This window comes from Cynocephalus volans, chromosome 10, assembly GCF_027409185.1.
Source record: "Cynocephalus volans isolate mCynVol1 chromosome 10, mCynVol1.pri, whole genome shotgun sequence".
NCBI classification, from domain to species: Eukaryota; Metazoa; Chordata; class Mammalia; order Dermoptera; family Cynocephalidae; genus Cynocephalus; species Cynocephalus volans.
The window spans coordinates 31,984,004-32,011,683 of record NC_084469.1 but is presented as its reverse complement, the minus strand read 5'-3'; the positions used below and the strand labels follow the sequence as shown (position 1 = coordinate 32,011,683).

Genomic DNA, 27,680 nt, shown 5'->3' with positions numbered 1-27,680 from the left:
TATGTCACTGTTGTGGCCTATGTAGGCATCCCTTCAACACTAGAAAATGACCCATTAGATTGTGCAGGACAGGGTCCAGCTACACCATAAGACAACAACAGAAGCAAGTGACAGCACTCAGAGAGGGAAATGCTGGACTTCATGCAAATAGGGACAGGTGGGTACCCAAATTACTAATTGGAAAAATAGACAACACAATTTTGACCTTGAAATCACATCCTATGATTACATAGTTTAAAATTTCATAGTTTTCCAGCAGTGTCTTCTTCTGGTAAATTTTTTTTAATGCATAGTTTATAATGCCATGTTTGTGTGTCCATTGTGTACATGCCTCAAGGAACAAATATGAATTTATGTGGCCCTGTGCCAAACATGGGCTCCAAACACTCATGTGGCAGAGACAATGGAGTTATCATCAAAACTGACTGTGGTTTGAGCCACACTGGCGTAGGAGAAAGGAAAAGGATAAATGTATTCTTGTGTTTGGAGAACTCTTTAACAAGCCTTTTTGGCTGTGAAATGTAAGATCCACCTCTCTCACCCACACCCCCTGGGGTATAACCTAATGGGAGAAACTTTGATGAAGAAGTTAAATTGTTCTGAAAAGAGAATGTGAGAGCTGGCTACTGGCACAGACAGCAGGGTGTTGGGAGTCTGGAAGAAGAGAGAGTTTAGCTTTGGTATGTACATGTGCCAGTATGGGCTTCCCTACTGCACAGGGCCCAGCAAAAATCAAGCCCCTGGTCCTTCCTGTGGCATACATAAGGACAAAATCATAGTAGTAAGGACAAATAAAAATTTTAAGAGGCTTAATTCTCCCAGTTGAAGAGAAGGGAAGAGACTTTCTCCCTATTCTCTTTCCTTACAGCATTCACTTCAGAAAATGTGTAAGTTCTTTTCTGCCTCTTTGAAGTGTGTGTAAATCCTCCTGTCAGCTTTACTACCCAAGAATGTCTTTTTCAAGAACCTGGCAGCCATTTCTTTGAAACATAAATGCTAAGGAATAGGGGCTGGCCAATTAGCTCACTTGGGAGAGTGTGGTGCCTGTAACACTAAGGTCACGGGTTTGGGTGCCCATACTGGCCAGCCACCAAAAAAAAGGGAGACAGAGCCTCCATCTCCCCGGTTCTATGGGAGGGTAGGAACCTGACTTAGATGGGCACTTTGCTTAAGATGCAAAACTATCTCCTGTCATGAAGATATGAGCAGTTTTCCTCTAATTAAACCAATTAGCTAACACAGATGGTCACCTCAATTACACTATGTGTGACAAATGGTGCTATTTAATCCTCTTACTTATGAACTAGTTATTGTTTATTTTTAAAGTATGTATGTAATGGGTTGTATCTGAATATATGAGTGAGATTTCTTTCTGCCTTTGCAGTCTCTTAGCAATTGCCTGCGATGTGAGTCACATTCTGGTTTAATGCTCTTTCAATAATAAAGCTGTTGTCTTTCTCTACTGTCTTTTGGGAGAGGTTTCTTGGGTAGGGAGAAGATTTTGGTTTTAATTACATTCTCCCAACATAGTGCATGTGCTTAAAAAGGAAAAAGAAGAAAAGAAGTGGGAGGAAAGATCTTGAGAGGTAACAGCACCAGCGGAAGGCTGGATCCTATAGAGGAACATGGAGAAACTGAGTGTGTCAGAGGAACTTCTGGAGGAGCGATGCTGACATTCAATTGTAAATAATAAAATAATAGCAGATAATACTAGAGGGACTATATATCAGGCATTGTTCTAAGTGTTTAGACATAGTAACTCATTTAGCATGTGCAATAGCTTGGATTATTTTTCTCAATTATTCATTTTCTCTCTGCATGTGACCTCATAATATACTAGAGTGGGCAGAAAAGGAGTCACAAAACAGTGGAGAAGCAGGCTGAAGTATGGACTGATTTTGGAAGTAGGTATGAAACAAGCTCTCTTTTCTGGGTAAAAGTGACCCATGAACAAGTGTGTGGAAAAAGTGAGATCTTGCTATTACATAGGTTGGGAATTTGAGCCATTTTATTTGCATATCACAGAAGAGGGTGACCCCAGAAAAATGGAAGAACTGGGGACTGGAAAATGGTAGACATCCAGTCTGGAGCACAGAGGATGTAGGCAGGAGTGGGTCTGGAAGATAAGATGGGGAATAGTGCCCATTAAAGAACAGACACTTCCGTGAGGTTTGGAGGCTGGAAGGTGGAACTAGAACCCCCTCTTAGTCATCCTCCCAACGACCAGCACACCAAGTCATTTGAGTCATTTCTCAAGAAAGCATATTTACCTTGCCGTGGCCTAGCCCAGGCCACCAGAAACATGCAATGTGGGCCAAATACTTACAATGACTTGGATAAAGATCTACACAGGGACTGTGCAGGAGGCTTCATCTGATTGATTTCCGGATGGGTGATGGAGCCTGAGCCCTGAATCATCCTCCTAATGTTTAAAAAGTCCCTTACCAGCCCTTGCTCAACCTGATGCTCCTGGGTTTACTACCCTAAGACCCATGAAGGACCAGGAAATACCTTGGTAATAAAAATTTGCCTGGAACCTTCAGAAGGGGAAGAGGTTGTACTCACCTGGAAAGGACAAAGTTCACGGGAATTGCCCATGTATGCTGGGTCCCTAAGTGATTCCATACTGCACCCCAACACCCAGACTGGTGTTCCTGGGTCCATGACATTTTCTGCACCCTCTATGATAGCGGTTGAACAAAATGAGGCTTTCACTGCCCTGCCTCAGGCCTCTCTCCAGATGTCTGACCCGTAGTATTTTGTGTACTTGGGATCCTAATGCCTGCATGTTTAAAACAGGGTATGTGGGGAGGGGGTGTGATTTGAGGCAGGCTTTAAACTGTTCCTCTCCCAGGTTCTAGGTAGTCTGGGGAACCCCTGGTCATTTATTGAAGGGCAGGGCTCAAAGGTGGTAGAGATCAGGTACCAGAGGACTTACTGGGCCGCACCCGGCCTAACAGCAGAGCATCTGCCGGTGCCCAGCACAGCCTCCCAGACCGGCCTCCCAGAACCCGGCCCTCTGCCTTCCCCAGAGCCCAGCCCTGAAAAGCAGAGACTTCCCCCTCTGTTTGGAAGATGGACTCACCCCCTCTGCCTCTGAGCTCCTCAGGAAGTGTCCTCACCCTTGCTCTCTCCAACCCGGAGGCCCCTGCCCCGGGGGGCCCAGGGGAGCCCCGCCGCACCTACCCTCTCGGCCTCACCTGGTCGGGGCCCCCTCGTGCTCCCGCAGCTACGCCCTTTCGCACAGCCTGCTCTACGGCTCTGCTCGCAAGTTTGGGCTAGTCTGGGGCGGGGACTTAGGAGCGCCCAAAAGTGGTGAGGAGGGCAGGGCCGCAGACCCTGCTTTTAAAGGGCGGTCCAGGCAATCAAGCAGGACCGAGCTGCCGGGGAGCGCCATGGGCCACTACGGCATCCGCGTGGCCACCGGGGCCTGGCGCTTCTCCGGCTCGCACAACCGCGTGCAGCTGTGGCTGGTCGGGGCGCGCGGGGAGGCGGAGCTGGGGCTGCAGCTGCGGCCGGCGCGGGGCAAGGTTAGCGGGCGGGAGCGGGGCCCCGGAAGAAACCGAAGGTGCGGGAGGAGGGCTGGGAGCCTGGGGCCCGGGCTGCGCTCGGCCCGCTTCTCCCTTCCCTGACCCTGGTCCTCGTAGCCTACAACTGTTCCAGGTGACCCTTGGTGTAAATATACGACCGCTGGCCAGACGTGAAGCTCCTCCAAGCGCGGGCGCGGTGAGCGCTCAGTTAATGGTGCTCAATCAAGTGACTGCGCTGCACGCGCCGCGGTCCCTGGTCCTCGCTCTGAAAGGGGGCGTCTGAGACCCAGGGGGCTGGCTGTGCTGAGGGGGGAGCAAGGTGAGGCGGTCTTTAGAGGCCCCGGTCACTGAGGCTCCGTAAAGGACTCCACCCCCCCTCGATCCCTTCATCCCCTACCCACTCATGCCTCCACCTCCTACCCCTCAAAACTCAGTGGTTTTCACTGCTAAGCCTGGTCCCCGCAGGAGGAGGAGTTCGATCTCGACGTTCCCGAGGACTTGGGGCCGCTGCAGTTCGTGAAGCTGCGCAAACAGTTCTGGCTGGTGGACGACGCGTGGTTCTGCGACCGCATCACGGTGCGGGGCCCTGGAGCCCTCGCGGAGGCGGCCTTCCCGTGCTACCGCTGGGTGCAGGGCGAGGGCGTCCTGAGCCTGCCCGACGACACCGGTGAGCGGCATGGTCACTGCTGGGGGAGGTCGGAGGGGACTTAGAGAAAGGATGGGCCCGCGGCTGGTTCGTTGTAGGAATCCCAAGGATGCAAGACAGGAAACGGGAAAAAGTGATGCATTCCCTGAAGTTTTACACAGCGTAAGAGAAACTACGAATGAGGCTGGGCTGGACGCACAGGGAATTAGTGATCTGGAGATCCTCTCTTGCAACGTGAGGACAGGGCTGGGAGTCGCAGCAATGATGGAAAAAGAAAAACCAAAGTAAAAGTAGAAAGGAGATCTCTGTGTGACTCAGAACACGTCAGGGCAGGGACAGGTGAGGGGACCATACAGAATAGGAGGTGGTGGATGACCTGTGAGCAGGAGACAGCTAAAGGAAACAAATAGTACGATGTTGGAGAGCTGGTTTGATTGGAACAGCATGAAAGACAACTGTGAAGGACAAAGAACACATTGGCAGCGGGGGAGGGGGGGATGAAAAAGGACAGCAAATATTGGATTCTTTACCATGAGAAATAAGAAAGAGCGAGATGAATACAGAGACAAAGGAGGGGCAAGGGCAGTGAGGATGGAAACGTGAAACATGCGACTTTGAGGCAAGTGAGTCAAGTACAAATAAGAGCAGAAAGAAGCCAATAAATACAGACTGATGGAAAGTCCCAGGAAGGTGAAGTCAGGCAAAAAAAGCAAACACAGACTGTTTTGAAGACAGGTGTAAAGGTGTGGCAAGTGAGTTTTAAGACATGAAATTAACCAAAGCAATATGTAACAGAAGACAGGAGTGGGCATATGGGTAACTAAGATTTTATCCACTTAATTAAGGTGATTTTTTTCAAATAATAGATATTGATTAAATAGGGTCAGGTAGGGGAACATGAGTTAAGGAACAAGAAAATGTGGTAAACATGAGATTTTTGTCTCCAGGCAATAGATGAGGGCTGAAATAAGGGAAATCAAGAGTGCAAAGTTGGCAAAGATGGGATAAATGTGTCTGGGAATCAATCCAGTACAGCAAAGCCAGAGACAAAAGCAACAGAGCGTGACTGAAAAACATGGACTATGACCACAAAAAGGGCGATGAGGACAAGCAGGGGAGAGCACAGGACCAGAAAAAGTTGTGTGGCCAATCATCTTAATATCTCCTCAGCCCGCCTGGCAGGAGACAATGCCTTGGATGTGTTCCAGAAGCATCGAGAGAAGGAACTGAAGGAAAGACAACAGATTTACTGGTGACCACCCACCCATAGGCCTCCCAATTGTCCCACTTTCCTTGACCCTGCCCCCCACTACTGACCTCAACACCCTCCTCCCTCCCTGATGCTTTGTCCACAACTTCCAGCTGGGCCACCTGGAAGGAAGGGTTACCCCAAACAATATCTGCAGACTATAAGGATGATCTACCTCCAAATATGAGATTCCATGAGGAGAAGAGGCTGGACTTTGAATGGACTCGGAAGGCAGGGTGAGAAAAAGGCTGGAGCTCATAGTGGAATAAGGGCTGGGAGTTCCAAGAACAGTGGTTTGTGGTGAGAGGCTGAGGGATCAGCCGATAGGTTCATGCCTCAATACCTGTCCTAGGTCTCTGGAGATCATCCTCAAACGTGTTTACACCATCCTGAGCTCCTGGAACCACCTACAAGACTTTGATCAAATCTTCTGGGGCCAGAATAGTGTCCTGGCTGGTCAGTGGTTCCCCCAGCTCTCCATAACCCCTTGATGGCCCCTTTTGTGACCCATCCCTCACACTCCACAGTCCCCCATAACTCCTTGCCGGATGAGAACTTATGATGCCTGGCCATCTCAGGCCTCAAGAATGAAAATGCAGGGACTGGGTACAGGGTCAATCCCTGGAGTAGAGTTGCGGGGAGAGGGATATCTGAGCTGTGGTCAGTATCCTTCTTCCACCCCCCCACCCCCCCACCAACAGAGAAGGTTCACCATCACTGGCAGGATGATGAGTTCTTTGGCTACCAGTTCCTCAATGGCGCCAACCCCATGCTGTTGCGACACTCCACCTCTCTGCCTTCCAGGCTAGTGCTGCCCTCATGGATGGAGGGTCTTCAGGCTCAGTTGGAGAAAGAACTCCAGGTACCTCTTCCTGCCTGACATTGTTTTCTCCATAGTCGTGTGGGGAGAACAAGTGGTGAAGAGAAACTGAAGATGAGTCAGCAAAAGGGAGGCTGCAGGGATCCACTGCCCCTTGGTGCAGAATCTTGTGCTGGAAAAAATCTAGAAATGATAAAGAATGTAGGGGAAAAACTGCAAGGAGCTCCTAGCGTAAAGGGGGAAATAGGATGGATCCCCAGGGCACAGGTGGGAGGCAAAGATGTTAGCAGGAACAGTGACATTCCCCGGCTGATGTCAGTGTTCTGACTCCAGTGTTTATGGGCAAGGAGAAAGGCGAAAAATGTGCCATCAGGTGCGGACAATCAGGGAGGTTTTCTGGAAAAAGAGAGCTGAGTTTGGAAAAGACGAACTGTAGGGAAGGAGGACAAGGCCTAGGTGGGAGTATGTGTGTGCATGTGCTACATTTGGTGGCAGTCGCACTTAGGGGAAGCTCTGTGGCATATTTGGCAGAGGAAGTGAGATTTTGAATTGGGAGGGAAAGAGCATTTGCTGAGCTGATGGGAGCCAAATGCAGAAAGCAGACTACTAGGGAATGACAGGGAAGGGGTCTGTCCTTCTTGACAAAGGGTCAGTTTACAATGTCTATGATGCAAACTGGATTGAGCAGGCCTGATTCTAAACCCAGGTCTGCTACCACATATCCCTGCACAAGACATCTACCCTCACTAGGCTGTTTCTTCACTTAAAATGAGAGGAATTGGGCCAGGTATTCTAGTTCTGCCACTAGGACTCTGGCAGTGATGTAGGATAATGGCAAGAAGCTAGACTAAATGTCTTCAAATGTCTTGCCCTTTGCCTTGGCCCTCTGGGGGTAGGCTTTGAACTCTAAAAATGGATACATTCCTTTTTTTTCCAGAATGGTTCCCTGTTTGAGGCTGACTTCATCCTACTCAATGATATTCCAGCCAACGTGATCCGAGGAGAGCAGCAGTACCTGGCTGCTCCCCTGGTCATGCTGAAGATGGAGCCCAATGGCAAGCTGCTACCCATGGTCATCCAGGTGACATGCCATGGGTATCCCCCTCCCAACACTGTTCTCTGTTCACCTCAACCTCTGCTCCCAGGGACCCGGCCCCTGGCTCTTGGCTCCCAAACCCTTCCTCACTGAATAAGACCTATCCTTATGTCTCACTGTTTGCTTGCAGCCTGGTCTCCCCTGACTCACCCAACTGGAAGTACTTGTTCAAGAGTCATAATGTCTCTTGGAGTTCTCATCCTGTACACAGTGGTTCTCAAACTTTAGTGTGCATCAGAATCACCAGAAGTACATGTTAAAACACAGGTTGCTGGGTCTCATCACCAGACTTTCTGATTCAGTATGTTTGGGGTGGAGATTGAGAATTTGCATTTCTTACAAGTTCCAGAGTAATGCTGATGCTACTAGTTCAGGATCACAATTTGAGAATCACTACTTAATCTCTCAAAGACCTCTGACTTTGAACACCCATTGTCTCTTTCTTTTTAATCTGCCTTGATCTTGGAACACTGTCTCTTGAATATCTTTTCTCTCATATTTTCAAAAACAGTCAGTTGAATAATACTGTCAGTAAGCTGCTTCCCATTCCACCACCTGAGCTCTGACCCACATCACGATTCCCCCAAACCACTATTAGAATCTCCTTACTGGACTCCATGCTTCCAGCCTCTCCTGCATTCAACCAGCTGTCACAGCACCACAGATTCAGAGAGGCAGGGTGGAAGGCTCCTCATTCCTCTTACTAAACTATAACCCCCTGGGGCAAAAATCTTAGTCATCTCTTTCCTCAAGAATGCTGACCATAATGTCATACACAGAGTAGGAGTTCAGTAAGTGATTAATATCTCTTTTTTTTCCCAGATTCAGCCTCCCAGTCCCAGCTCCCCAAACCCAACACTGTTCCTGCCCTCAGATCCCCCATTTGCCTGGCTCCTGGCAAAGTGCTGGGTCCGAAATTCAGATTTCCAACTGCACCAGCTCCAGTATCATTTGCTGAACACTCATCTGGTGGCTGAAGTCATCGCTGTCGCCACCATGAGGTGCCTCCCAGGACTACACCCTGTCTTCAAGGTAAAGGCTCTATGTCCCATCTCTCTCAGACCCAGTGAGAGGAACGGCCCCATATCAAATGATCCTGCAGCAGCAAAACATCTTTATAGCAATTTGTAAGTGAATAGAAGAAGACTGTATATCTTGAGAATTGTACTTTAAGTTGAGTCACTTAACATTTCTTCAGGACACCTTATAAGGGAGCCCTCTGAAATTCTCAGAGATTGACAGTCTAGCAATGGGCTTGCATTATAGCTGGAATGTTGTTAGTAGAACAAAAGCCCTGGGCTGGCCAGTTAGCTCACTCAGTTAAAGTGTAATGCTGATGACACCAAGGTCAAGGGTTTGGATCCCTGCCAGCCTCCAAAACAAATAATAATGTTTACTCCTGCCTTAGGAGATTTTGTATTTAGCTAAGAAGACAAGTGGTGCCCATAAGAACCAACCAGACATCAAAGTCTGGAACTAGTTTGAAATCACAAGAGACAGCCTATAAACTGGATTGTATTGATGGAGAATATTCTACCTCAACTGAGGAGTCAACTAAGTACAAACAGATCGAAAGGCAAGGAAAGCAGCCCAGCAGTGTATTTATACCTGCACAAGAGTGAGCTGGATAAAGATGTGCTTAGCATGGTGGTGACAGGAATGGAAAAAAAAATTGCTAGAGTGCAGCCTGTCCCTCCCCACATCCAAAAGATCAAAGACTTGGTGAAAGGACGAAACAGTAGCTACAGCATGACTGAGGACAAGATTGGAGAGAGAAAAAAATTAGAAATCCAAGCTTCTGCAACACCTAGAAGCCCACACGGTGGGTGTGTTGCATTGACCAAGAAATACAGTAGTTTTATAAACAGTGAGTTCAGTATTTATTGCTAAGTAGAAGGCAGCAAAATAAGACTTGTGCTTGCTCCAAAAACATTCTCAAAGCTTGATGACACTTTACGTGTAGGGAACATGGCAGAGTGGGCACAAAAATGATATAAGCTTATGAACCAGGGCTGGCTTGTTAGTGCAGTTTGTTAAAGTGTAGCCTTATAGCACCAAGGTCATGTGTTTAGATCCCTGAACCAGCCCCACTGCCCCCCCCCAAAAAAAACTTAGCTATGAACCAGAGTAATTATCAGAAATAGTAAAGTTAGAAGCAGACAGTTAGGGATGAAAATGAGGTGTTCAGTTTTAGGTACATGGAGTTTGTTGTTAGTAAGGTATGCAAGTGAGTGTTTGGTAAGAACTGCTGAAATTGTGTTTCAGCTGGGGCCTCCACTTGTTTTTTTGTTTTTTGTTTTTTAATTTTATTTTGTCAATATACATTGTGGCTGATTATTGTTGCCCATCACCAAAACCTCCCTCCCTCCTCCCTCTCCCCCCGCCACCAATGTCCCCTCTGTTTGTTTGTCGTATCAACTTCAAGTAACTGTGGTTGTTATATCTTCTCCCCCCCCCCCGGTTTGTGTGTGTGTGTGTGTGTGTGTGTGAATTTATATATTAATTTTTAGCTCCCACCAATAAGTGAGAACTTGTGGCATTTCTCTTTCTGTGCCTGACTCGTTTCACTTAATATAATTCTCTCAAGGTCCATCCATGTTGTTGCAAATGGCAGTATTTCATTCGTTTTTATAGCTGAGTAGTATTCCATTGTGTAGATGTACCACATTTTCCGTATCCACTCATCCGATGATGGACATTTGGGCTGGTTCCAACTCTTGGCTATTGTAAAGAGTGCTGCGATGAACATTGGGGAACATTCGACTTGATGATTTCCATTCCTCTGGGTATATTCCCAGCAGTGGGATAGCTAGGTCGTATGGTAGATCTATCTGCAATTGTTTGAGGAACCTCCATACCATTTTCCATAGAGGCTGCACCATTTTGCAGTCCCACCAACAGTGTATGAGAGTTCCTTTTTCTCCGCAACCTCGCCAGCATTTATCGTTCAGAGTCTTTTTGATTTTAGCCATCCTAACTGGGGTGAGATGGTATCTCAGTGTGGTTTTGATTTGCATTTCCCGGATGCTGAGTGATGTTGAGCATTTTTTCATATGTCTGTTGGCCATTTGTATATCTTCCTTAGAGAAATGCCTACTTAGCTCTTTTGTGCGGCCTCCACTTGAATCCCCCCAAGCCGGGCCAATATAGCTGTGACCCCCTTGAGGTTACCCCTTTGGTAACATAGACAAAATGGAAACCAGTCTAATTAATAGAATCTTAGGTTATTTTAGTGTTTTTTCTTTTATTTATTTGACTTTAGAATCTTGGATGTTATCATCTCATGATGCCTCCTGCATCACCATCTTCTGCTCAACTTGAATAGGTGAAGTCTCTATTCACACTTACAATTCCCCTTAGTAGCTCAGCTCCCTCCCTGTCTCCACTCACCATAACCACTTCACCCCATGACAGACAGCTGAGTTGTCATCAGACACAGAGGAGGGCTAAGCTGCAGGTGTTGCAATGGTTACCCATGCAAGCTCTGGATTTGGCATGCTGGGGTCTGAATCCTGAATCCTGGCCTGAGCACTTACCAGATGTCCTCATCTTTAAATAAAGGATAACAGGATCTCCATTGTGGGGCTGTTAAGGTATAAAATTTTATAACGCAATAGTGTGACATATGCTAAGTGCTACAAAAAACATTAATTGTTGCAATTATTGTTATTATTATTAGGGGTTGTTTGTCCTCAGGCATCTTTTCTCCTCATGTGGACTTTGGGTTATCACATTCAACATCTTTCATGAACTTTCTGAAAAATTTCAGACTAACATGAGCTACTTTGATATTTTAACACCAAAGGTATCACTTGGATTGTTCCCTGTGTTCAGCATCAACAATTCACATAAATATCAAATTGCATGAAACCTGTATATTAACTGATGAAAAGGAAGACCAATAGTCTAAGATAAAAAGAAACTCATGAGAATCAGGTGGCCTTCTCTAATAGCTAAGAAAAAGCAGGAGAGGGGGGTCCAACAGTGCCTAATTGGGGGTAGGGACATATTTGACTACAGTCCCTCTGCTGCTCAAGCAGGTGGCTAGATATAGCTCCTCTAATTCTGTCTGAAAGTACCCTCCCTGCCACACCCCAAAGAAAACCAACAGTGAAACAACCAAAGGATGAGGTGCAGCTTTGATAATGAGAGGCTAGTTTAAGCTATGAGGATGGGAATGATAGGGGAAGCACAAAGAAAATCAAAAGTGGCTGATTCTTAAAAGATAACTACACTCAAGTAACTACACTCAAGGTAGAAATAACGAAGAGAATGCTAACAGCTACTATTAGAGGACTTTTACGTGTACTACACACTCTTCATACATCACTCGCATAAGCATCATCACAGCCCTCTGAGAAAAGAGATCCTATTACTGCCCCCTGTTGATAGATGTGGAGATTGCTGATAACAGTGTTACTAACTTGGTCGAGTGTCAAAGTGAGGGTAATGTGCAGTTTGAAATTCTGGTCAATGTGGCTCCAGAGATCACTCACAAGAAAGTTGGAGGAGTAAGTGATCAGAGAAGCAGGAAACTAGCCTTTTAAGGCAGCGGCAGAGAGGAAGGTATCTAGAGAGAGAAGACCAGCATGCTGGGTGCCAGGCCCTACAAGGAAGGACCCAAGCGTGGCCTCCAGTAACCATCCCCTCCAATCTCATCCTCCCCAGCTCCTGATCCCCCACACCCGCTACACCATGGAAATCAACACCCGGGCACGGACCCAACTCATCTCAGTTGGAGGAGTATTTGATAAGGTAAGGAGGGAAGGGGGTGCAGAGTCACTTAATCATCAGCTGTCTATGATCTCCTGCCACCTTCAGAATCCCAGACCCACCTGTATGAAAGTACTTCATCCCTTTTATAGCCATGACTTTAAATCTGAAAACCCCATCTCTGAAACCCTTCTATAGTACGCCATGATTCTCCAGCCCTTCTTCCACCCCTCAAGACCTGTCAACTGTCTTGTTCCAGGCAGTGAGCACAGGAGGAGGGGGCCATGTGCAGTTGCTCCGTCGAGCAGTGACCCAACTGACCTACCGCTCCCTCTGTCCTCCTGACGACCTGGCTGACCGGGGCCTGCTGGGAATCCCAAGTGCTCTCTACGCCCACGATGCTTTACGGCTCTGGGAGATCATTGCCCGGTGGGTGAGAGAGGGAGCTGAAAAATGGAGGGGGTGGGTATGACAGGGGGCTCTGGCTTGAGGTCAGCATGAGGCAAAAGCAAAGAGAAAACAACAAAGTTCAGACAAGAGGAGCAGAGGCTCAGTCCTGGGGAAAGACAAAGAAGAGTGAGGAGACAGTGGATGGGCTCTGAAAAGGAAAGAGACTGGGATGCAGGTAGGGAACATAGTGAGGAAGGCTGTGGGTGAGAAGACTGGGGGTCTGGAGGAATCAGGGTTTTGTTAGGAAGAATGGCTAGCAACCAGGTATAGAGAATTCCTAGACCTAATAACCCACATGTCCTTCCTTTACACTACTATGCCAAAGACCTAGGGAACATTCCAAAACACAAGTCTGGTAGGATCTGACTCACACACAGTCGGAGTCAGGTGGGCAGAGGTCACAGGAAAAAAATGAGTAGAGGTCAGAGGACGGAGCCTGCTACTCTCAGAGAGCTCAACTCCCTTCTCCTCTGGGAAGGTACGTGGAGGGGATCATCCACCTGTTCTACCAAAGGGATGATGTTGTGAGGGGAGACCCTGAGCTGCAGGCCTGGTGTCGGGAGATCACTGAGGTGGGGCTGTGCCAGGCCCAGGACCGAGGTAAGATCTGTCCCAGAGACAGGCGCTCCTGGGAGACTCTGCCAGAGCCCCTTCCCAAGTCTGCCCTTCTGGGGACAGGACCCCAACCCCTTATTACACACCCCGCCCTTCTTGCATGAAAGTATCTGAATCCCATTCACACCTCCTGTCTTAGTCCTTTTGCTGCTGCTGTAACAGAATACCCGAGACTAGGTAATTTATAAAGAATAGAGTTTTATTTCTTACAATGCTGGAGGCTGGGAAGCCCAAGGTGGAGGGGCCCGCATCTAGCGAGGGCCTTCTTGCTGTGTCATCCCATGGCGAGAGCACTTGGCAAGAGAGAGACATAAGGGGGCCAACCTCATCCTTTCATCAAGAATGCACTCGTGGGGCTGGCCAGTTAGGTCAGTTGGTTGGAGCATGGTGCTGATAACACCAAAGTCCAGTATTCAATCCCTGTGCTGGCCAGCTGCCAAGAAAAAAAAAAAAAAAAAAAAACACTCCTGAACTCCCGAGATAATGGCATTAATCCACCTCTTAAAGCTCAACACTGTTGCTTTAGGGATTAAGTTTCTAACATATGAACTTTGGGGGACATATTCTTCAAGCCATAGGAACTCCTAAGATAGAACAATTGTAAATACCCAAAGATTGTCCTCCTTGGAGACCCAGTCAAAACCCCTATTCCTGTTACCACCCCTGGCCACAGATGTCTCTAACCTGCCATATCATAAGGCACAACTAGACCAGAATCACAGCCAGTAAGGATTTTTGCCCAGTCCCTACTGGAGTTCACATTCTGTCTTGAACCCTTATTTTCCTACCTGAGGATATAAATGAGAAGATATTCCCGCCAAAGCTAACCCACCCTGGCTTTCCCTCCCTTCTCCTCCTGACTGCTTCTGTCTACCACCCACATCAGGTCCAGGTATACTGCACATCTGCCACAGTGCAAGATCATTTCTAGATGCAAACTCAGTACTAGACATGTGTTGGCTCAAATCTGAACTCAGTGCCCTGATCCTTGGGGCTCAGGTTTCTTTGGCCAATCCAGCACTCCCTCTTCACCACCCACATCCCCCAGCCAGGATCTAGCCACTACCTTTAGTCACCTCCCCCACCCCCTGCATTTTAATTTCTGGGGAAGAGATAGCCTTTCTCGAGCTTTTCCTAGGTTCCTCCTCCCTTCTGTAACACACAGGGGCCAGCCTGGACTGCTTTGAATCATCCTTCAGACCCTGCTCCCCACACTTCAGACCAACACCTTGAATCCCTTCCTGTGTGTCTGTGGAACTACAGACATTTACTAGGGAGTCATATGGATGGGCCCTGGGGTGCAGCAAACACCTGCACCCTGGAGGTAGCCTCTCCTGGGGATTCTGTGGGTACACCACTCCCACCCTTCCAGGCCCAAACTCTCTCTAGTACTTCTCAGTACTGTCCCTTAGGCTCCACATGTCCCAAAAGACCCTTCTTCCTCTCCCTGGCCATCTTCTCCCCAATCGGTATCTATGTTTAGAAATTAAAAGCAAACATTCACATTGTCTTAGTCAGTTTGGGCTGCTCTAACAAATTACCATAGACTGGGTGACTTACAAACAACAGAAATTTATTTCTCAGTTCTGGGGCTCGAAGTTGAGATTAGGGTGCCAGTCTGATCAAGTTCTGGTGAGGGGCATCTTCCAGGTTGCAGACAGCTGACTTTTTCTTATATCCTCATGTGGCAGAAAGAGAGCTAGCTAGCTTTCTGGCCTCTTTTTATATGGGCACTAATACCATTCATGAGGGTTCCACCCTCATGATCTAATTACCTCCCAGAGGCTCCATCTCCAAATATGATCACACTGGGGATTAGATTTTACCATATGAATTTTGGGGGGACATAAACATTTAGTCCATAACGCACATGTTAACTTTAACCTCCACTAATTGCCTTTCACTCTCCCCTCCCCCTTATTCCCCCTCAGTTCTCATAGCTCATCTTTGCCTAATTTTCCCAACAGGCTTTTTAGAGGAAGTGTACTAAAATTAAAAAACAGCATGGGATTAGCAGTCAGGAACCCAAGTTCAAGGTCAGCTGCTGCCTTTTTCCAAATGTGCAATCCTGACAAGCAGTTAAACCTCTCTGGTCTTTGATTTTCTTATCTATAAAATGGGAGTAATTACATTTGATCCATTTAACTGGTAGGATTATTGGGTCTCTGATCCCCCACATCCACTGTAAAATGATGAGTGGCCTGAGATAACCCTTGTGGGAGTCCCCTCTTAACAGTGACACTGGAAATCCATGACTGCTCTTGTTCCCCAACTTATAACTCAGAGACGTGTAATTCCCTGTCTGGGAATAGGAGGAAGCATCTTAACCACTAAACCATCTCAACCCCCAATAGTTCCATAATAACAATAATTATTATGTATCGAGCACTTATGACATGATTTTGATACAGTTATAAGTATCGCCCACATTTTACAGGTGAAAAAATTGAGGTTGAGAGAGGTTAAGTAATTGGCCTACGGTAACCAAGCTGTAAGCAATTGAGCCAGAATTGAAACCCATGTCTGATGTAAGTACATCTAAGTAAATGAACAAATAAACAAACACCCATCAATTATAAAATATGGACATTCTAAGACATCAGGCTTTATTTTTCTCCTCTTATTCTGTAGCCTATGAATTGTGTTCCTTTCCTGCCCAGGTTTCCCTGTCTCCTTCCAGTCCAAGGCTCAACTCTGCCATTTCCTTACCATGTGTGTCTTCACATGCACTGCCCAACACGGGGCCATCAACCAGGGCCAGGTATGGAAGCTGAGAGCCCAGGTCCCTGAAGGGAAGTGCCTGGACCTTGGGAGACCCAAGGGAGAGATGAGGGTCCAAACCCTAAGTACCAGGTCCTAGGGTTGCAGTTTCTTCCCCCAGCTGGACTGGTATGCCTGGGTCCCTAATGCCCCATGCACAATGCGGATGCCCCCACCCACCACCAAGGAAGATGTGACAATGGCCACAGTGATGGGGTCACTACCTGATGTCCAGCAGGCTTGTCTTCAAATGGCCACCACATGGTTCCTGGGTCGCCGCCAGCCAGACATGGTAAGAGGTGACTATAGGGGTAGGGAAAAGACAGAAAAGAAACATCAGACTGAGGGGCTGGGCTGTAGGTGTTTCTGTCTTCAGACTAGAAACTGATGGATCCTTTGTTCTATCTCAGGTGCCTCTGGGGCATCACAAAGAAAAATATTTCTCAGGCCCCAAGGTTAAAGCTGTGCTAAGCCAATTCCAAACAGATTTGGAAAACTTGGATATGGAGATTACAGCCCGGAATGAGCAACTTGACCTGCCCTATGACTACCTGAAGCCGAGCTGCATAGAGAACAGTATCACTATCTGAGCCTTAAGCTGATGGGAGAGTTCACATCAGCTTTAGGACTGACATTTCCATCTTAATTTCATGCTTTCCAAAGTCTTTGTTGCTAAGGCTATATTTCCTCCCCAAACTAAACCCCCTGCATCAGTATCCCACTAGCCCAGGGTGCAGTAGTTATTCTGTAAAGGGCCAGATAATATTTTAGGCTTTGTAGGCCACACAGTCTCTGTCATATGTAAACGGATGAGTGTGACTGGGTCCAATAAAACCTTATTTATGGACAACTTCAACTGTTGCAAAATTTATTATTATTTTGGTTTATTCAATCATTTAGAAATGCAAATAAAAGGGCTGGCTGGATAGTTTAGTTGGTCGGAGCATGGTGCTGATAAAACCAAGGTCCAGGGTTGAATCCCTGTACTAGCCAGCCTCCAAAAAAAAAAAAAAAAAAATGCTTTATTTGAGGGATGTGTGCAGGCTACAGGCTGGATTTGGCTCTTGTCCCCTGCACTAGCCTGAGATCCTGACCCTACTTCCAAAACATCCAAGAGCATGATGGGAGAGGGGGCGCAGGGAGATTTCTAGTAAAAATCAACTACCTCAGCTAATTCTCCTTTCCCAGGAACTAGACTTGAAGCTTGGTGGCCAACTTACAAATTCCTGACTCCCTTCCTTGGCAATTTTCCCTCCACACCTATTCCTCCTATTCACATATGTACCCCAAAAGCGCCTGAATAAGAATGATATTCCTAGGGCAGAATAAAAACCTTTGCCCCAAAATAGCTTCCTTCCCTAGACAGTCCCAAACAAAAAGAGATATAAAACTCATGTTTCAAGGCCACTTTTCCAGGCCCTTTAATATCCTGGGATCTCTGTTTCCCAGGCTCCTCTCTCACAACCTTTTTAAGAACAATATGCACAAAATGAATGGAAAAATACCACCAAGTTATTCTAGCCAACGACAGTGTTTGTTTAGTTCTGGGGCTCAAAATCAAAATGATCCCTCAAAATTATGCTGTCCTCCCTAGAATGGGTAAAACAAGCTCAGTTCTTCAAACATCCCTATTTCCCTGAATAATTATTACAAATCAGTCTCTCACCAGTGAAGTATATACACTTTTTTGTACATGTGTGGAGGGGATGATCTATTCATATTTTTCAATCTTGTATCCTACCTTATTCAAAGGCTATAATCAGTTTCCTTAGTTTGCAGTATGGAAGCAAAGTGATATTTCTGTGTACTTACTCCTTTCTCCAGGACATTTAGCAGGACTTCTCCCCTTCACTACTTGCTCATCGAGTCTGCTTTCCCTGGACTTTTCCTAACCCCATATTTTCCCTGGATTTTGCATCCAGAACTATACAGTATTCCAAGTGTGATGATTAAAATGTTACTTAAGCGTGGTGCTGACAACACCAAGTCAAGGGTTAAGATCACCTTACCCGTCCGTCATCTTAAAAAAAAAAAAAAAACATGTTTCTTAAGAGAAAAGCATTTCCAGTGCCAAGAACACTCAGCAATTTTAAAGAGTTCTAGCCACAACAGTACTCTTGGCCTCAGGAAAGGCCCTTACCTCCTTTCACTGTGTCAGAATATCTATTTAAAAAGGGAGGGGTGAGTAGAAAAGAGAAGCGCTAGCTCTCCGTGTAAATCTCTACGTCCCACTTACCACTTCCTATCACAGGATATCTCCCATCTGAGGGAAAGGTCAGATGGTTCCAATCGTCCGATCCAAGCCCGTCGCCCAAGTTACCAGGAGCTCCACCAGAGCTAGACTTTTCCCACAGGCCTGGTTACGGCTACTTCCTTGTCACGTGACTTGCCTTGGTCACGTGGCCTGCAAGCTCCTTCCATTCCAACCTATAGAGGGGGCGACCAAGAAACCAGAGCCCCTCGCTCTTCCAATATTCACGCCCCAGCTACAGAGGTCGAGAAGGGCTTCCGGAGGGCTGCTTCGGTTTCAGACCCCGCCATCTCCCTCCCAAGTCCGGAGAGGACCCGAGGAGCCCAGCGTTCTCCACCTGCCGTCCCCCGGCCCGATGGTTGCAGCCGGAGGCCACGCCCCCTTCTCACCCCGCCACAATCCTCCGCGACAGCCCCCAAGTCCAGCTTGCAGGCCCCGGCAGCATCCAAGACTTCCTCACCGCCTTCCCACCTGGCTCATAGTTGGGTGATACCCGACACCCTTCTTCATGGCGTCGCTCCTGTGCTGTGGGCCGAAGCTGGCTGCCTGCGGCATAGTCCTCAGCGCCTGGGGAGTGATCATGTTGGTGAGGGGACTACCCGGCGAGAATCGGAGAGGGCCTGAGGGGCCCGGGGTTGGAAGGTTGGGAAGCTAGGTAACTCCAGGCCTGAGAAAGCAGCAGGCAGGCCGGAGGGGTCGTTTGATTAACTGAGCACTGGAGAACGAGACAGAACTGAGATTGAAAAATGAGGAACTGGAGAGAGGGGGCTGGGGCTGGAGCCTTGAATGGGAGCCGGTACTGGTAAATCCGGAAAGCCTTCAAGTTAAGAAAAAGAAGAGGTGGGTTCCTGAGAGATACTTGATTTGAACGGAGGATAGCGGGGAGAGGGAGTGCTTGTTCCCGAAATGGGGAGCTGGGCCTTTTTTCCCCAGCACGCTGCCCGCCCCCACTTCAAGAAGAAATAATATGAAGTGCGGATTCTCCCTTACTTCTTCCGCCTTGTCCCATGATAATGACGCCTCTGGAGAGGACAATCTGGGTTCCTGGGAAAGACGGGTTGCTCACTATTCGTGCCCCTGCCCCAGCCCCTTGTCAATGTTACCACCTCATGTTCTATTCCAGGAGGCGGAGTCCGAATCTAGCAGCAACAACTCTAGTCCTAGCTCTTTCTGGTTAATCTCAGAATTCCCGGGTGTTGTGGCAACACTAGAAATGGAGAGGGTTTAAGGAGTGACCAGGAGGTCAGGTGCCTGAGTTCAACAACCTACCCTTCCATTATTTTAGATAATGCTTGGAATATTTTTCAATGTCCATTCCGCTGTGTTAATTGAGGATGTTCCTTTCACGGAGAAAGATTTCGAGTAAGTATCTTTCGGTGGGGGAGGCGGGGTAGGTGGGTAGGTAGATGGGAGGTGGCTGGGCCTATGGCCAGAATTATGTTTAGGAGGCTGGATAGTTGGGGCCCCGAGGTTAGTTAGGGTAGTGGGAGAGGAGAGCTGCTGTCTTTAGAATGTATTTAGGAGCAGTCTGGGGAGTAAGACCTCAGTGGCTATCCTAAACCCACCGCTTTAGGTGTGGCCTCTTTAGTTATTTTACTTCTCTGTGCCTCAGTCCACCGCTGCAAAATGGGTACTGTAATTCACCCCATACAGTGGTAAAGAAAATTGAATACCATAAGTAAAAGTGCTTACAGTAGTGCCTGGCACATAGTAAGTACTCAGTCAATGTCGGCTGCCATTGACACTTCTCTGCCTAATCCCCACCCCCAGGAACGGTCCCCAGAGCATATACAACCTTTATGAGCAAGTCAGCTACAACTGTTTCATCGCGGCGGGCCTTTACCTCCTCCTCGGAGGCTTCTCCTTCTGCCAACTTCGGCTCAATAAGCGCAAGGAATACATGGTGCGCTAGGACACGGTCCCTTTCCCCTGTCCCGCACCCCTCTATTTAAAGACTCTCCCCAGCCCCTCCCCAGGTCGCGTCCCACCCCTTCTGGCGCCCTCCGCGGGACTGGGTTTCCCTGGCGAGAGACCCAATCCCTTGCCCTCCAATCTCTGGCGTTCGGCCCCAGTTGGAGGGGGGGGCCCGGGGCTGGCCGTTCCTTGTCTCTGCAGCCGCCTCGCCTACGTCTCGTACCACAATAAAGAGAAACTGCTCTCGTAAGCCTGTGTCTGTGCTTGGGTGACGGAGCGGGGATGGGGTAAAGCCCGAGGTCGGCCTCTGAGTCGGGAAGCCTGGCCCCTCGACGGAAGTGGAGTGAAGGGGCCCGGAAGTGAGGCGGTGTCTTCCCTTCCTTGGCGCGCCGAGGAGGCCTGAGGGACTGCGGGAGGTGGGGCGGGGAGCGGCAGGGTGGGAGCCAATCAGCTGCGGGGAGGGCGGGACTTCCTGCGCGGGGCTCAGAGCAGTTCGGTCGCCAGGCTCTTTGGTCCCGGCTCGTGCGGTAGCGGCAGCGGCGGCACCGTCTCCGTGAGGAGCGTGGAGCCATGACGTCAGCGTCCACAAAGGTTCGACCTCCTTCGCGGACAGCGCTCCCTCGCGGACACGGCAGCGCGGGCCCCCCGCTTAGCTCTCGGCTCTTCCGCTCCGGACGAGGGGCGGCCGGGAGCCGAGCCGGGGGTGGGGCGTGGGCCTCCGGGCGGGAGGGCGCGGGGGGCGCGCGCAGGCCCCCCGTAACGCTGCGCCGCCCCCAGGTCGGAGAGATCTTTTCCGCGGCGGGCGCCGCCTTCACGAAGCTCGGGGAGCTGACGATGCAGCTGCATCCCGTGGCCGACTCTTCCCCCGCGGGGTACGTGAGCCCGGGCTGCGATGTGGACGCTGAGAGCGGACGCTTGGACTCAGTCACAGACACGGACCCTCTCTAGGGCAGGGACGGATGTTAGTTTCTCTTTGTGCCTGGCACAGCGCAGAGTAGGGGTTGAATGAATGATTGTTGAGTGAGCGAATGAATGGCAGATGAAAATACAGACCGAGGCCCGTAACCCGGACTCGTATCTCACCATTCTACCCTGCTGCGAGCCAGCAGACCGCCACCAGCATCCGCCCCAGCTCACTGGCATTCCCTCACTGCTGCAGACTGCGTTCAGGGCTTCTGTTTGCAAGGCCCCCACTTGTTGAATAGGTTTCAGTGAGCTGTTTACAGCAACGTTCACGTTGATGGGGGAGAGAAGTGCTCTAAGGTGGTAGTGGTTGCGACTGCACGTAGTTGGGGGTCCTCAGGGTTCCCGGAGCCTTAAGAGGTTTTTGTTTGTTTTTAAAGGAAGACCTCTTTTTGGATCCGTGGAAGGGGCTCCGTAGGTTGGGAGGAGGCGGTTGGTTGGCTGTGGAATGCATAACCTGTGGGCTGACTCCACACCCCTCCTCCCATTTTTGCTATCACCCCTCTCCCCTTCTGACAGTGCGAAGTGGACGGAGACGGAGATAGAGATGCTGAGGGCTGCTGTGAAGCGATTTGGGGACGATCTTAATCACATCAGCTGTGTCATCAAGGAACGGACAGTGTGAGGGAGGGTGGCTGGCAGAGAAAGGGGGGTGGGCAGCTGTTTTCCTCCTTACCCATTGTTCCATCTTCCTCAGAACTCCCAGTTCAACATCTTTCCTACTTTGTTGCCAGTTTTGTTAGCATCCCCTTGAGGACTGAAGGAATGTAAGAATTGTCACAGTTGGTCAGAAGTTCCTAAAATGCTGTGGTAATCAGGATCTTCCAAGAATTTGATTTTAGGTTGCCTGAGATACTCAATTATTGTATTTGTTAATGGGAGTTCCCTGGTTACTTTTATAGATCTTTTGAGACTCTACTGCAGTGTTTCAGGGATACTGTGATTCTGAACTAGTTGATCAGGATCTACTAGTAAATCTCAATCTACCTATAAGTTACCAAGCCTTACCTGGTGGCCTTCCACATCCATACATCTCTCCCAGAAGAAAATTAGGGGATAGGCCTTTCCCACTACTTAGTTCAGGGAGTCCACTCTTCACACACCATCCACCCTGAATGCAAAGCTGCAGGAAAATTAGAACTTTACCAATGGGTTGGAGCCCTGTCCTGGGTTCTTATGAAGGAGGTCCCAGAATTCCTTCAGAGTTGCCCATAACTCCCACTCCGTCCCCCCCACCTCTCCCCTCCCCCGGCCTCTTCCCTCAGCTTCTCTGTTGACTCTTTTCCTAACCTGCTCTCTCTTTTCCTCAGGGCTCAGATAAAGGCCACTGTGAAACGCAAGGTATATGAAGACTCTGGCATCCCCCTTCGAGCTGAGTCCCCCAAAAAAGGGCCCAAGAAGGTGGCATCTGGTGTCTTGTCGCCTCCTCCAGCTGCCCCTCCAACCAGCAGCTCCAGTGTCCCTGAGGCTGGGGGCACCCCCATAAAGAAACAGAAGGCTGGTGAGGGCTGTGGAGTTGCTGCCTGGGGATTAAAGGTCCCATCTGAGGTTCAGTGAGAAAATTGGGCCCGGGTCAAGGAAGGAGAAATCTCTCTTCCTCTCCCTGTGGAGGTTTCCAGAGAGGGGGAGGAGGAGCATGAAGCTTTGTGAAGCTGGGGGAGGTGGAGGGGCAGTCAGGGGAACCTAGAACCTAGCTTATGCCCCCCTACCAGATGTGACACTCAGTGCTCTGAATGACTCGGATGCCAACAGTGACCTGGTGGATATTGAAGGGCTAGGAGAAACTCCTCCAGCCAAGAAACTCAACTTCGACCAGGGTAGGAGTCCTCCTCCTCCCACACCAACTGAAGGGGTGGGGGAGGAAGTGCTCACCTCAGTGGTAGGGGAGGGTCTCAGCAGGAGCCCCTCCCCTGTACAGAGGCTTTGGAAGAGAAGGGACTCTTGTACACAGGGCGGGGAATTGGGTCAGTCAGTAGCAGGATATTTGGGGGAAGTGGGAGTTGTCTTGAAAGTATACTTGGGGCTCGCTCCATCTCGGCCAATTTACTTTCTGTTCCAGACAGCCTGACCCTGGATTCTGGCCTTCTCATGACCTCTGCTGATCCTCCTCTACTCTCCCGCTGAGCCTCCTCTACTCTCCCGCTGAGCCTTCCACCTCTGACCTCTCGCTTCACCCTGGACCTGTGGATCGCCTGGGACTCGGAGCAAGGCCTGAGTGAGAGGATCAGAAGGCTGCTGGGGCTGTCCACCTTGATGTTCCGGTATAAGCATCAGCCCCCACCCTTTTGACCTCTATCTGATGTACATTTTTATACAGAACTCAATAAAGATTTCCCTCTCAGTTTGGTGCCGTCACCTTAACATTATTAACAGGAGAGGGCTGTTCCCTCTTCTCTGCTCAGCCATCAGGGGCTCAGCCCCTCCTTGTAGCTCTCGCCACCCTGCCTGGAGCAGCACAGCCAATATTGGCAGACTCGCTTCCCGGTGCCAATATTTCTGTGCTGCTAGAGCCAGGGGAGCTCGGTGTGGGCAACAAAGACTCCACTTTGCTCTCTGGAGGCAGAACTTACTCCCAGGGTCTCTGGCAGTCAGTATTCCTGAGCCTACCCTGGGAATTTTGGAAGGGCTGTTTCCGTGCTTTCATCCCTCCACCTTCTTCCACCACCTCACAAGAAGCTCATCACAAGGCCCCAGATGTCTTTTGTGTCACTTCTCCGGGATGGCCTCCCAGGGTCAAGCCTCAGCGGTGCCTCCCCCACCCTCGCTCTAACACCACAGTGTGGTTTGGACGTGGCCACAGTGCCGTACAAACCACAGTGTGCTGCTGGGGCGGGAGCAGGACTGGGGTGGGTTGAGAGCAAGAGCACAAGACAGTGCTGTGAAGACCCCCACCATCACCACCAAGAGCAGGGAGATAGAGAAGGCTTAAAGGCAAACTTGGCCCCCAAAAAGGTTGGGGAAAACCGGGAACCAAGGACAGGAGTCGAGCAGGCAAGTGGGAAGAGAGAGGGACCTAGGGAATGAGTTCAGTGTAGTAAGATTGGAGCCATCTTCCCTCTGTAGGAACTCAGCTCCGAGGAGCCCTAGGGTGGGGTCAGAGGTGGAGGAAATAGGGAATGACTGGAGGGGACCAACAAATTGCCTCCCAACTCAGCAAGGGCAGGGACCCGAGGCTTCCCGTGTCCGTTCTTCCCCTCCCTGGGTCAGAACCCAAGAGAAAAGCAAGAAGAGACAGAGGGCCAAGGACAGCAGGGTTGGGAGTTGGCAGTCCAGAGGTGGTGGGGCCGGAACACGGTTTGGAGAGGGGGGCCGGAAGTCGCCCTGGGCCCTGGGCCTGCCACAAGATGGAGGCCAAAGGCAGGAAATGGAGGCCAGGGGGAAGGGGAGCACCAGGGCCCAGGAAGAGGGCCATCTGGACCCGGGGTCCAGGTATTCAACCCCCAGCACTGTTCCCACTCCCCATGGCCCCCCAGGACCTGAGCCCCACCCCACAACAACCTCCATCAGCTCAGCCACAAGGCCCAGGCAGGCAGGCCCACCCCAGAGAGCCACGTTTAACTGAGACAAACATGCTTCTCCCCACCCCCCACCCTAGGCCTTTCCTCAGCCTTTTTCTCCTCTCCAGGACTTGATTTTTTAAAAGCACCCCTTAGAAAGCAAAATCCAAGGGCCAAAATCCCTTCTGCAAATCAAAATAATATCTTCTAAAACCCAAAAGTTATCTTCCCATATCCTATCCCACCTTTTACTGCCCCCCCTCCCGACACACCCCCAAAACTCTTAGCAATCAAAAAGATCTAAGGTGGTGTACATAAGCAATATTTTAAGGCCCCCGGGATGCCATTCCCCTTCCCCAAACCCCTATCTGTCCTACATCAAACTCTGCCAAGGCCTCCTGCTCCTCACACCACCCTCCCTAGCCCCCAAACTGCACAACTGCCCCCAGCTCCCACCCTCGGCAGAGCCTTTGTGGGGGTGAAAGAGAAATCAAACACTACCCTAATGGCTGGGGATGTTGGGGGGCTCTCTGATCTCAGCCTTTGGTTTCCATCTGGGGGTCTGCAGTTTAGGGGTATAAGAGAAAGCCTCTCCAACCATCCCCCCAATTCCAAGACTGACAAAGCCCAACCCCACCCCAACACGCACCTCCAAACCTCCCCCCCAACCGCCACGTCTCTCCTGAAAACAGGGGACACTTTCCTCCCCACTTACCTCAGCTACTCTCCCCTGAGATCCTGGTTCCCTATTTTGAAAGGAGCAAAATTTGGGGTGCATCCCTCACATTTGGGGTGCAGGAGAAAGGAGCCGCCCCAGTCGCATCGCTGGCCTCCTTCCTTTCGGCTGGCTCAGGGACTGGGGAGTGACTTGGGGAGGGGGGACCCCCACAAGAGAGCTCAGGAGGGGGTTCCTCCACTCCCAGTCAGAATTGGGGACACCCCCCCAAAACACGTCCCAGCCCATCCGTCTCCAACTCGGCGGGAGAGGCAGCTGCAATGCCCCAGTCAGATTCCCCCAACACTACATTCCTCACCCCATCTAGAGGGGTCCCGGGGCCCTCAAAAAATCCCAAAAAAATCTAGGATGTTGGGAGGACGGTCCTGGACTAGATCTCCAAATTTGGGGTCCTCAGATACCCCCGTTTTTTCAGGAAAATTCCATCTTTCGCCTGCCTCCCGCCAGCCCTGCTCTGTCCCGATGCCAATTTTGGAAGTCACTCCCTCCTTCCTCCTCCCCGTCTCTCCAGGCCCCCCCGCTCGGGGGCTAGGGTCCAGGACACCTGGCTTCCAGATCGGGGGGCACTCCTCAAAGGGCTAGGGGCCAGGAGGTCAAGCTCATTGCCCCTGTCTTAAGGGAGCAGGAAAGCCCGATCCTCCCCTCCCCTCCCCCCTGGCTGCTTTCGGTGGTGGTTTAGGAAAGCCTGGAGGATTGGAATCTGCCATTGCTGTTGCACAGGCAGCTTTTTTTCCTTGGGTTGGGGGGGTGGGCGGTGGGAGGGAGAGAGGGGAGGAGAGCCGAAGAGAGCAGGGACCCAGGCGTGAAGAGCTGGCCTGGCTTACCCTCTAGCCCCTGCTGCCGTTGGGAACCCCTCCCCCACTCATCTCACTCACACTCCCAGTCCTCTCTCTGCTTTCTGTTTGGGGCTCTTACCCTAGAAAATCAGGGTACAAGAATTTGCCTCCTTATACCCCACCACCACCTCTCTTCACCACAGTTCCCAACAGTACTGCCCTGGTAGGGGTGTCCGCTTTACCAAGAGACACCCCATTTTCTTCCACCTTCCCCCAAACTAAGGCGTGCTCCCTTGAGAAACTGGGGTTCAGAGTCTGAAACCACCTTTTCTGCCTCAGGTCTATCCAGGCCACATAGTTATAAGAGGAGACAACATGTCCTTTCCAAATTTCTCCCTTCAAATCCTGGGCTTATTTGGGGGTTCACTAAAGAAATTTCTTGAATCTTGGGTGAGAGAGTTATAAGCAAAAGACACCCCAAACCAGAATCATGCTCCAAATTAAATGTACCCCTAATCAATCTCATATTATGATCCATCCCTTAGCTTCACCAAATGCACCCAAAGAATGATTAGATACCCCCAAATAAAGACACCCCAAAACTTTAGTCCCGTACCCTGGGGCCCTCACCATGTTTCTCCCCCTGGAAAAAGCTTCATGGCTATGCATGCATACACAGGAATATCCCTCTCTCAAAGTGTTTCCAAATAATTCAAATATAAAACTTTGCTCCCCAGCTCCCGGTACCCCCAATCACAGAAAGCCTTCAAACCTGCTCCCAGCTTCTCATTATATTCCACCTCAAAATAATTTTAAAATAACTCCAAGTTGAATTTCATGTCTCCAACAATCTAATCTAAGCCTCAAAATTTATATGGCACCCCAAAACAGGCCACACCCCAAAATCAGCATGAACACTCTGCCTCTCCTGATAGTCCAAGATGACAGAGAGGGGTGCAATCTCCAGTTACGGTGTTGGAACCCCCAGAACTAATATAGCTTCAAAATCAGCGCCATGCCTCAAACTTACCAGAGGCCCTTGAGGCTGAATGCAGCCCCCAGTGCCCATCCGATTGAATCAAATCAACACCCCATATCAAATAGGCACCCCACAACAGATAACACTCCATCCTGACACCAAAGGGAGTCCCTAGTCTAATTCCCACCTCCAAACTGGGCAGAGACCAAAGTCACCCTCACATGCCAAAGCCACCTCACCATCCTGAATCCTTAGTGGTCCCCAATTCCCAGCTTCTCAGCTGTTCTTTTGTGCACTCAAATAAAGACACACTCGAATCTGAAGGGGAGGGCCCCAGGCCTGGATATGCAGCTCCATGGGCAATCCACGGTCAGTCATTCCCGGCAACTGTGTCCTGAGCCCAAATCCGAGGAGCTCCTGCTTTGCAGCTGGACTCGCTCTGCGCACCGCCCCCCTCCGACCCCCAGCCCCCCGGCCAAGTTCTCCCCAAACAAAATATGCGGGTGTGACCCATCTCTGCCTGTTAGTTCAGGGACTTAAAATGAGGCTTGTCAGACCCCTCCTGCCCTCTCTCCCTCCTCCCTGTTTTCCCTTCTCTCAGTTTACCCCACCCAACTCTCATATTAACGTCCACTAAAAATTCACCTCAAAAGACATCTGGATAATAGTGTCCAGCTTAATGAGA

General features: G+C 49.8%; 3 protein-coding genes and 1 long non-coding RNA gene across 7 annotated transcripts; 3 read left to right on the top strand and 1 right to left on the bottom strand.

Annotated features, from left to right (window-relative positions):
• Positions 1-3,395: 3,395 nt before the first annotated feature.
• ALOX12 (arachidonate 12-lipoxygenase, 12S type) lies at positions 3,396-16,469 on the top strand. The gene is made up of 14 exons (XM_063110999.1): positions 3,396-3,530; positions 3,996-4,197; positions 5,347-5,428; positions 5,539-5,661; positions 5,778-5,881; positions 6,127-6,287; positions 7,183-7,326; positions 8,164-8,373; positions 12,010-12,096; positions 12,314-12,483; positions 12,983-13,104; positions 15,780-15,880; positions 16,001-16,171; positions 16,290-16,469. Exons 1-14 carry the CDS (start codon positions 3,396-3,398, stop codon positions 16,467-16,469), a joined length of 1,992 nt encoding a protein of 663 aa, XP_062967069.1.
• On the bottom strand, positions 13,298-18,255 carry LOC134388168 (uncharacterized). The gene is made up of 3 exons (XR_010024620.1): positions 18,116-18,255; positions 16,104-16,182; positions 13,298-13,552 (listed from the first exon to the last, which is right to left on the bottom strand). It is a non-coding gene; the product is annotated as an uncharacterized LOC134388168 (long non-coding RNA).
• Positions 18,256-18,509: 254 nt separating this feature from the next.
• Positions 18,510-20,294, top strand: RNASEK (ribonuclease K). The gene is made up of 3 exons (XM_063111000.1): positions 18,510-18,716; positions 19,416-19,492; positions 19,901-20,294. Exons 1-3 carry the CDS (start codon positions 18,639-18,641, stop codon positions 20,040-20,042), a joined length of 297 nt encoding a protein of 98 aa, XP_062967070.1. The 5' UTR covers positions 18,510-18,638; the 3' UTR covers positions 20,043-20,294.
• Positions 20,295-20,528: 234 nt separating this feature from the next.
• On the top strand, positions 20,529-23,348 carry C10H17orf49 (chromosome 10 C17orf49 homolog). Of its 4 annotated transcripts, none has more exons than XM_063112064.1 (6): positions 20,529-20,635; positions 20,822-20,916; positions 21,527-21,628; positions 22,318-22,508; positions 22,720-22,824; positions 23,071-23,348. In XM_063112064.1, exons 1-6 carry the CDS (start codon positions 20,615-20,617, stop codon positions 23,073-23,075), a joined length of 519 nt encoding a protein of 172 aa, XP_062968134.1. In that variant the 5' UTR covers positions 20,529-20,614; the 3' UTR covers positions 23,076-23,348. The 4 variants fall into 4 exon arrangements, with proteins under 4 accessions (XP_062968134.1, XP_062968133.1, XP_062968135.1 ...); XM_063112063.1 differs by having other exon boundaries at positions 23,067-23,348; XM_063112065.1 differs by lacking the exon at positions 21,527-21,628 and having other exon boundaries at positions 23,067-23,348.
• The last annotated feature ends 4,332 nt before the right edge of the window (positions 23,349-27,680 follow it).